We start from the raw sequence: 9,895 nt of genomic DNA, 5'->3' as shown, positions 1-9,895 counted from the left end.
TTTTTTGAAACAGAATGCCGGGGGGGGATCGTTTCTCCGTGAGTAAGCCGCAGCCCCTGCCTTCAACTTAGTGCGACTTGCTACCCCGTCAACAGGCTCGGGCCGCACACCTCTCCCCTCACCGCCCTTACTGCAAACGGCGTGAAGTTCGGCGGAAGCTGCGCTGCGGAGCTTCTCGGCCAAGCCGCGCCGCCTCTGCCTCCTCTATCCCACCTTACCACCCGGCTCTCTTGTACACGTCCCTGGGCGCCCAGGGCCACTCTAGCTGCTCGCGCTCTATGGTGACCCGGGAAGTGTCATGGCGGCCGTCGAGGTGGCAGCAGAATCCGGAGCCGCCGCCGCCGATTGAGAGGACGGACCGGGCTGGACGGGGCCTTCCTGCTCAGACCCACTCGGCTTTCCAGATTTCTCTTCTCGAGGCGGCTCGGCTACAGAGTTAAACCGGCTCCGGTGGGGGAAGCGGCGCTGAGGAGAGAGAGCCAGGGACTGCCGTTGTTGCTGCTGTTCCCCTTGATATTGTATTGGGCCACCAGCTGCCAGCAGCGATGGCGTCGTGGTTGGGGGGCCTGGGCGCGGGTCTGGGCCAGTCCCTAGTGGGCCAGGTGGGGGGCAGCCTGTCCACGCTCACCGGGCAGATTTCTAGCTTCACCAAGGATATGCTGTTGGAAGGCACAGAGGAGGTGGGAGGTAAGTGGAAAGAGATGTTCAGGGTAGGGTGGAGGGAAGAGGGGGCAACAGTCCCTGTTCTGAGTTTCCAGAGCAGGGGAGGTGGGCGTGCTGGAATTAGGGTCGCCACAGAAGAGGTGCAAAGGGATTGTCCAGAAAGTATGTCGTTGTGTATCATGAGGGGAGGCGAATGGGGGGCTAAGCTGCGCTGTGTGGATAGGTTCCCTGTCAGAAACTTGGGTGTGTGGGTATGTGTGTGCTTATTTTTTGAAGCTAGTGTGTTCTGTTATATAGTTCCAGAAGAGTCGTTGTGTTCGTCTGTTGTCGTAAAATTAAACAGGAGTCCACTAGCACCTTGAAAGACTGACAAGAGATATCCCAGCCTAAGCTTTTTGTAATCAGAGTTTACTTCATCAGATGCAGTAGAGTGCCCATTTATACTTAGAGTTCAAGCATCAGTGCTGTGAGACATCTGATGAAGTGAACTCTGACTCACAAAGGCTGGAATAAATGTTGCTAGTCTTTAAGATGGGACTGAATTCCTATTTGATTCTGGCACAGGGCAGAGCGGTTGCTGTGTTGTGGTAAAGAGGCAGAACTCTAAATCAGGGAGCATATGGCTTGAGTCTCATCTGTGATATGGATTTACTGGGTACTGGAAAGCGAGTTTGGTTTAGTGGTTAGGAGCACAGACCCTAATCTGGGAGAACTGGGTTTGATTTGACACTCCACATGCAGCTGCTGGCATGACCTTGGGTCAGTCACAAGTTCTCTCAGAAGTGCTGTTCTCTCGCAAGCAGTTCTCGAAAGAGCTCTCTCAGCCCCACCTACCTCACAGGATGTCTGTTGTGGGGAGGGGAGGGAAAGGGATAGGAGATTGTAAACTGCTCTGAGACATTGAGTGAAGGGCGGGGTAGGGCTGTTGTTCTTAGGCCTGGTTAAATGTGATGCTGGTGAGACAAACACCTTCTCTGTGATTTTGCATAGCCTAAGAATCTTGTTTAAATTGTGCTGCAATTTGTGCAAAGGAGCTGTGCATGCTTGGTTAGTGCGTCCATGTGATATTTATATGGGCTAAGGGTCTTTGGTCTGCAAAATAACATACAGCTGCAGTACAAAGTGACATGGGACAGCTGTTTGCCTCAGCAGCATTGCACTTAAATTGAGCCTTCTCTGAAGTGCTCCAAACATTTGAAAGCACTATATTCATGCAAAGAATTAATAATAGTAGTAATAATACTAGTAATATTTGTTGTGTTAGAGAGTTCTCTTACACTTGTGACACTTGATGTGGAGAAGGGAGTCGCAAAGTTGTGACAGACATGAGGTAAACTATTGATCAAAAACAGGCGAGAGAAGGGATGCTTCTAAAAATGTGGAATTCTTCTTGAACAATTCTAAAAGCAGCAAAAGCAGCAATCACACAACTGATGGAAAGGGAGTTATCCAGAGAGCATAGAGAAGGAGCCAGTCAGGGACAGTTGTCTGAAAGCAAATTTGAGGAGCAGCTTTAGATGGTGCAGTGATCAGTGGTGTAACAAGGTATAACAAAACCTGCAATGGATGGATAATTCAGTTGCTTATTTTAACCATTTTACTGTTTCTTAATCCTTATTAATTATGTTCCTGTAGATACATACAACGGGGTTAAATGCCATGATCCATCAGTGGAAGGCATTGACAAGCACAGATCTTTTCCATGTTCCCTTCCTGCCTCCTCCAGCATTCCTTCCCAGTGCCAAGAAAGTTAATTCCTGGAGTCATGAAATCTGTGTGGACTAATAGGCATGAGGGTCAGGAGGCTGCAGTGAGGAGAGGATATGAAATCACCCTTTATCCCTGCTCAGGTAGTGTAGCTTAGCTGTCAGAAGTGGGAAAAAGGAAAGATTTTGTGCCCTCTCAACAGCAGACTCCCAAGCTGTGTGCCTGTAAGTCTGTGCAGATCTCACATCCCTGGGAATAAACTGTCCTGGGTCAGAAAAGACTGCTGTGTGGAGGGGAATGTGAGAAAGTTCTGTGATCCTTGTGTCTGCAGATCACAGGGTCCATTGGGGGGCATCAGTTGTCTATCTTCCCAGTGCATGCATGCTCAGAAAAATAAACATGAGTATGTATTTCATGCATGACAGTGTACGTATTATAAACAGCAAAGAATAATCTTATGTATTAAGCACCTGCAGGTCTTTTGGGTACTCTGTCTTTTCTCAAGCATGTTATATAGTGAGCATTATGAAAAGGTTGTACTCATGTCTCTATATATGCTTACTTTAATTATACTGTTAAAAGCCACATGGACTACAACAGAAGAAAGAACACTAAATACAGGGTTGCAAAAAACTTCGCTATACAGAAGGTAACATTGCAATCAGAATCTGAAAGAAGCCAACTAATATTAGATTCGATTGTCGTAATAGACTCCGGATTTAGAGAAAATGAAGGCAAAAGAAAGTCTTCCTAGCTGCAGCTCTCAATGGGCAGTCAGATACAATATGTGCTCTGGTCTCAATTCTTTCCGCAGGGCATGAGCAATTTCTTTTGGAATAGGGAATCCTTGGATAATGTCCACTTAACACCACTGATTATAAAGCGTCCATTTGGGCCATCATAAAGGCTTGTCGTAACTTGAGGACCATCAATGTGTATAAATATTTTGGTATTTTATGCTGAAAACATGTACTATTATAGTCCAGTTTTAAAATACCGTCCTTGATTATTTTATAAAGCTCATTAGTAGGTGAACTGGGAATGATGTTCATTGGCAAATTCAAAGCAGACAATTTAGAATCCATGAGATTTTCCAACAATGATATAAATAAATCTTTACGAATAAGTGGGCCAACAATCCAGAACTCATTTCAGATTTAAGTGTCCTGACACAATACTTTAAGGCACTAATCCATGCCCTTGCCTTGAAAGAGTTCTGGCCCAGCTCTGCTCATAGGACAATTCCAGCATCACATTAAGGAGCACCAGTAATTGTGCACAGAAAATGTAGTGTCTCTAGGCAGTCTGATAGGCTAGGCAGTCTGTCAAAAATAGTGTAAGTACTCGGCGGGGTTTCGGCGAGCTGATGGCGGCTGTGTCTCCTGGGGGCTCCCAGAGACACGGCCCGCAAACCAGCGGTTAGAGAGGGGGTGCGAATGTGCGCACTCCCCGGGGATCCTTGCGATGGGTCCCTAGTCATGGGGCGGTGAGGATTGCCTCTTTCAAGTGGTTGAAGAAAAACCTAATGACAGGTAGAAATGTGTTGAGGGAGGAGAATGTTAAGATATACATTACTGGGAAGGCTTTATGTATTTTGGAATTTTGTTTTTTAAACCATTCTTTCTGTATCACTATATGAAATAACAGAACAAGCATTTATAGTATAAATATGGTAGAATTATTCGTTGTCAGCATGTGCTGTTTTTATGACAAGCTGGTGGCAATTTATACTGTTGTAGTGAGTAGTGGTTTGCTCTGTTGATTCATTAATCTATAACTGGCTTTGTTCCATTTAGAATAGTAAAATTTTCTAAAAGTTGTTAAGTACACTTCTGTTGAGAGGTCATATGTGATTAAATTATCTCAAGAGATTGACATTTAGTGTAACTGGTACTATTGTCATGATGTTCTCTAAAGGCCCAAGGAGGACAGTACAAAAAAAAGTGCTAGTCTAAAACCGTTCAAACATAAATTTTGTTTCACACCTTTCTTCATGTTTGTACCATATTTAGTATCCAAAAACATTTACCTAGATATTCATGTGCACTCAAATACTCGTACAGGTCTGTTGCATACACACATTTAGTTCATACAAAGGAAGAATCCAATCTGGCACATGTAAAGGAATATTCAAGTAGATCAGCTTCATCTGTTGAAATGGATAGGGAAGCTGTTCTGGGATGGCTAATTTGTTTTTGTATTGTTGCTAGTTGTTTATAGTAGTAAGAAAACATACAGGGTTCATAATGACGTGGAGTAGACATAGTACCTAACCATGGTTGTACACATGTAACCCTTGACATAATGTAAAGCGAAACCATGATTGAAGTTTTTCCACATAACCTATAGCCATGATTTGTTGTCCTTACATTAACCCATGACCAGAGAGCCACCATCCTCTGAAAATAAACCTTATTTTAAAAGTATTCTTAAAGTTGGGAGTCAACATATTAGGAATAACTGTTTTACTCTGGAATATCATGCAGGTATATTGTTCATCACAAAGTTTTATGGCAAGCTGTGACATGTTAAAAACTTAACAAGTTTTTACTTTAGTGTAAGGTTTTGTGGATTAGAGCACACATCATATCTAGGGGCCCAGTTGCATATGATGAAATGAACTCTAGTTCATGAAAGCTTATGTTAGAATAAATACTTGTTAATCATTAGGGTACCACAAGAGCCCTGTTTATTTTTTCTGTAGTAGACTAATATGGTTGTCCTTCTGGAATTATTTGAAGTCTTAGTGACTTGTATCCTATAAGCCATGAGCAGCTGTTCATAGTTAACAGAATTTTACTTCCTTGCTCCCTTTCCTTCTGCAGCCCGCTGAGCTGTTTCTGGATGTCAGAGCACCTTTGCCACTGGGATAGGGGGCAAATTGGGTCCAGTGAAAAGGGGAAATTGCCCCTATAGACAGATAAGAACCATCCTTGATGGGTCATGATGGTGGGATACAAGTTCAGCATCTTCAGTAGTACTTATTATACATATATTCCAGTGGTGGATAGTGTGTATTAGATTGTGATCTTGTGCTGTTATGATGAGTATTGTGTGCTGATGTGCCAGGCTACTCCACATCTGTCACTTTTCCTACACGGTCATTTCTCTCTCATATACTTTGTGAAGGCTGCACAGTAGTCAGTTTTGCCTCAGTTATGTGTTGGAAAGTGACTTATGCTTCATAGGTTAAATAGCCATTGCTAGAGGGAACATTGGCAAATACATGAGCCTCTAAGGCTTGTTTGTTAGCCCTCTAGGCCAAATGGTTGGCCACTCTGTGAAACAGGGTGCAGGACCAGATGGTCCGGTCCGCTGGTGGGATCCAGCAGGTATCTTTTTATATTCTTACGCACTTGGCTTAGTCTGTGAATCAGTTGGGTATATTGTTTAACTGAAGCTCCTCATCAGTTATCTGAAGTAAGTTGCATTTGCTTTGAATAAGCCCTGTCAAATTCTATGATACTTCCAGTTGAATGTGCATAGGATTGTTATGGAACTCTTAAAGTGTATAGATTCCTGTTTATTTTGAAGAATTAAAGGCCATACATGGACAGGTTAGTGTTGTTATGGGCTGCTGCTGAGATTTATGCGTGAACTAATGATTTATGCATGATTGGCAAGTGCAGCCATTTTGATTTTAACAGATCCTTAGCAATTTGTTGTTTCTGTGTTTCGGGAAGCGGTTGCATTTGTAACCTGCACCAGAGTTGAACACCTAGTTTACTGAAGCATAAAAAGGTAAAGGTTCCCTTGCTCGAAAGCCAGTCGAATCCGACTCTAGGGTTGTGGTGCTCATCTCAGTTTCAAAGCCGAAGAGCCAGCGCTGTCCGAAGACGTTTCCGTGGTCATGTGGCCGGCATGACTAAACACCAAGGCGCACGGAACGCCGTTACCTTCCCACCGAAGTGGTACCTATTTATCTACTTGCAATTTCTTGCTTTCGAACTGCTAGGTTGGCAGGAGCCAACTGAAGCATGGTGGTGTCTATATTATTTTGAATGATGAGGGAGAAATGGCATTTCAAAAATCTGATTTGTGTTTTTTACTTTATAGTTGTTTTTCACTCTTAATACTATTATGGTATCACTGAGGGGATCTTCTTTCCTAATATACTTAAGGGCCAAATTTAGATATTTGTTTTTCAGGTAGCAAAGTCCATACACCTTGGCTTATGTGTAAAACAGACGTCACGTAAAAAACCCTGGAAGATTACGTTTATCTAAGAGAACACTTTTCATAATGTATACTCAGAAAACAAAGTTCAACTTCCCCAGTACTGTTTCCATGATCCAATTCCTGACCTCATAAGCTGCTCTAAATTTTTATAAAAGAAGTGGGAGATCTCAGTCTTTGATCTTTCACATTTAACGAAGTCCTTAATAGATTGTTGCAGAACTCATTCAGGTAAGTATATGATTATGACAACTGCTTTTGTTTTATTTGCATTTCTTTCCCAACTGTTTTTAGATACTGCAATGGACTTTGGCGTATCCAGTTCTAACCTGAAGGATACAGAAAATACTTTTACAACACTGAGGTCAGAGGTAGGAAATGACGATATTAAGTCTGGAAAAATAGAATAACGTTTAAAATGTCACTTTCATAGTTTGGATTATTTGCCATAGTTTTAGTATACTGTTTGGTATGGTTGCCAGCCTCCAGGTGGGCCTGGAGATCTCCCGCTTTTACAACTGATCTCCAGCTGACAGAGATCAGCTCCCCTGGAGAAAATGGCTGCTTTGGAGGGTAGACTCAGTGGCATTCTACCATGCTGAAGCCCCTCCCCTCCCCAAACCCCGCCCTCTCCTGGATCCACCCCCAAAGTCTCCGGGTATTTTCTAACCCAGACCTGGCAACCCTACTGTTTGGTTATGTTGGATTTGGAATAGTTATTTGAAGATTCAACTTTTCCCCCCTAGAATGAGAGGCTGAAGAAAGTTTGTAATGATCTAGAAGAAAAACACGAAGCAGCAGAGCTTCAAATAAAACAACTGTCTATAGAATACCGGAACCAACTGCAACAAAAAGAGGTATACAGAGAATGTTAGGTTATCAATTTGTAATTATGTTGGGAAGGTAACACCTAAGACTGGACAACTAAATAAAAGGGTTATTTTTAAAAATGGTTCTTGTATTGAAATGCATCATTGCTGGTATGTTTTCTTTTGAGTTGTGGGGCATCCTGTCTGCTGGTCATATTTTGTCTCAAAGTTACTAAGGAGCTATATGAGCCAGTTTGGTGTAGTGGTTGAGTGTGTGGACCCTAATCTGGGAGAACCGGGTTTGATTTCCCACTCCTCCACTTGCACCTGCTGGATGACCTTGGGCAAGCTGTAGTTCTGGCACAGCTGTTCTTGAAAAAGGGCAGTTGCTGTCAGAGTTTTCTCAGCCCCACCTACCTCACAGGGTGTCTGTTGTGGGGAGGGGAAGGGAAAGGAGTTTGTAAGCTGCTCTGAGACTCCTTTGGGTAGTGAAGGGCGAGATATAAATCCAATCTCTTCTCTTCTTCTCTTCTATAAGAACTATGGCCTTGTGAGTGTTATGTTTCTGAAGAAGCTTCACATTGGCCGAAATGCAAGATTGTTAATATTTCAATCACTGAGTTATTTGAAATAGGAATACTTATTGGTTTCATTGTACATCAACTTCGGAGATGCCTTTACTGAAGTTGTTAGAATTAAAACTGGAGGGTGATGCAAGCCTTGTTTAATGCACAGAGTAACTTCTTCAGTAAACCACATCTTGGTGTAGATGTTTATCTGGGTTGAAGATCAAGTGATTGAGGGGATGATAATATGACTGTGATGTACCACGAAGACCCAATAATAGTGCTGCCACCAGGGCCGCTGAGGGGGACTGGGGGGACAAAATTCAGGGGGCCCAACTCAGCCGGAGGCCTTTGAAGCCAGTGTCTTGCTGCATCTAGCCACACGTCTTTCCATTTATTTTTAATGCACTTCTGGCTGCAGCCAGCCACTAGGGATGCAGGGAGGTCTGAACACAGTAAAAGGCACTCTGCTAGACTTCCCTTTCTCCAAGACTGAAGCAGACTTGTATAACAGATCATGCTAAACCCATCAACTAGTGGAGCAAGACAAGCAGCCCCATTTAAAGGCTGCTATACTGTCAGCCTGCAGTCTGCTAAACAAGGTCATTTTGTATACTAGTTGACCCTTTCTTTCTTTCTTCCTTTCTTTGTACCCAGCTCAGCCATATCTTGCAAAGTGGTAGTTAGGGTGTTCTCTTTTCCTTAAATTCTTTTCCTCTTTTCTGCACTTTCTCATTCATTTCTATCTACTTCCACCCAGGGCCGGTTCTTCCATAGAGGCAAGGTTAGGCCATTGCCTAGGGGCACCCGCTTATATGAGGGTGCCCCGCCGGCCTACCGCCTCACCCGTGCCCAGGTGTCCGGAGGAAGGGTCGTGGAAGGGGCGCCTTTTCTAAGGGAACCCAGTGTGGCTGCCCCACAGACGGGCTCTGGATTCTGCAGCCGAGAGCTCCTCTCCCGCCCTGTCCATGGGCCTGGCTGTGCCACCACCACTGCTGTTCTTTGTGGCCTTGATGACCCTGCTGTAGCTGCCGACGCCAGCGCTGCCCCGACAGTGCTAGTGACAGTGGGTGTGCTGTTGCTGGAGCACCATGCTGGCCTTGCCATCCGCACCGTCTTCTCCACCGAGGAGGACGACGGCACCTGATAAAACCCAAGAATTATAAAGAATTTTTAAAGAGAAGAAAATAGGGTTTTCCTTTCTCTTTTAATTTCTGAATGTGGATCTCCAAAAGAGATTGGTGAGCAATAAACTCAAGCCAGACCAAGAAAAGGTCTCCCAGTACCTTTCAGCTGTATCAAAGAAAACTCATTCCATGGCCTCCCTTGCTGCATATTTAGCCTGGAATAGGTGTAATTTTTACTAATAAATCCACACGAGTTCATTGCCTGCCCATTGAATTCCAGTATTTTCTGTGTTATTTTCCCATCTTTTTCTAGACCTGATATATGGATGTTTTGGGGTTTAAACTACAACTCTTGTCTAGACTTGCACAATACCCTGGAGGCTTTCCAGGGTGACGGTCTCATTTTCCTTCTTGCTTCATTAGATTTTTCTTGCTCACCTTGGTGGCTCACTGGTGTTTTCGTACACACAAATAATTGTGGGAAAACATGAAAAATAATTGCAGTGGGTTCAAGGAACAATTAAAGCCCATCTCCCTTTTAGGGAACAAGCACTGATTTTATTTCCTTCATTTATACCACTTCTATAACCCCAGTGAGGACCCAAAGCATCTGGCGTGTTTCTTCCGTCACCCATTTTATGTCTCACAACCACCTTGTGAGGTAGGTTAGGCTGAGAGTATGTGACTGGCCCAAGGTCTCTCAGCAAGCTTCTCTGGTGTCCTGGGGGTTCGAGCGTTGGATTCCCAGAACGTAGTCTGACACTCCAACTAGTGCACCACATTGGCATAAATTCTGGAATGTTGTGGCCAGCTGAACTAATCAGAACCCTCTTTAAAGGATTGGAAA

The 9,895-nt window shown here is 43.9% G+C and overlaps 1 protein-coding gene across 1 annotated transcript in view; it reads left to right on the top strand.

Moving 5' to 3' along the window:
- Nucleotides 1–319: 319 nt before the first annotated feature.
- TRIP11 (thyroid hormone receptor interactor 11) overlaps nt 320–9,895 on the top strand; it is a 54,887-nt gene continuing 45,311 nt past the window's right edge. The window contains exons 1-3 of the mRNA XM_015427243.1: nt 320–687; nt 6,841–6,917; nt 7,293–7,403. Coding sequence (XP_015282729.1) covers nt 546–687; nt 6,841–6,917; nt 7,293–7,403 — 330 coding nt within the window. The 5' untranslated portion in view covers nt 320–545. The remainder of the gene's footprint in view (nt 688–6,840; nt 6,918–7,292; nt 7,404–9,895) is intronic.

The sequence above is a fragment of the Gekko japonicus genome, unplaced genomic scaffold (genome assembly GCF_001447785.1).
Source record: "Gekko japonicus isolate JY-2015 unplaced genomic scaffold, Gekko_japonicus_V1.1 scaffold256, whole genome shotgun sequence".
Classification (NCBI taxonomy): Eukaryota; Metazoa; Chordata; class Lepidosauria; order Squamata; family Gekkonidae; genus Gekko; species Gekko japonicus.
Note: the sequence above shows the minus strand (reverse complement) of the source record. Positions and strands in the feature narration are given on the sequence as shown.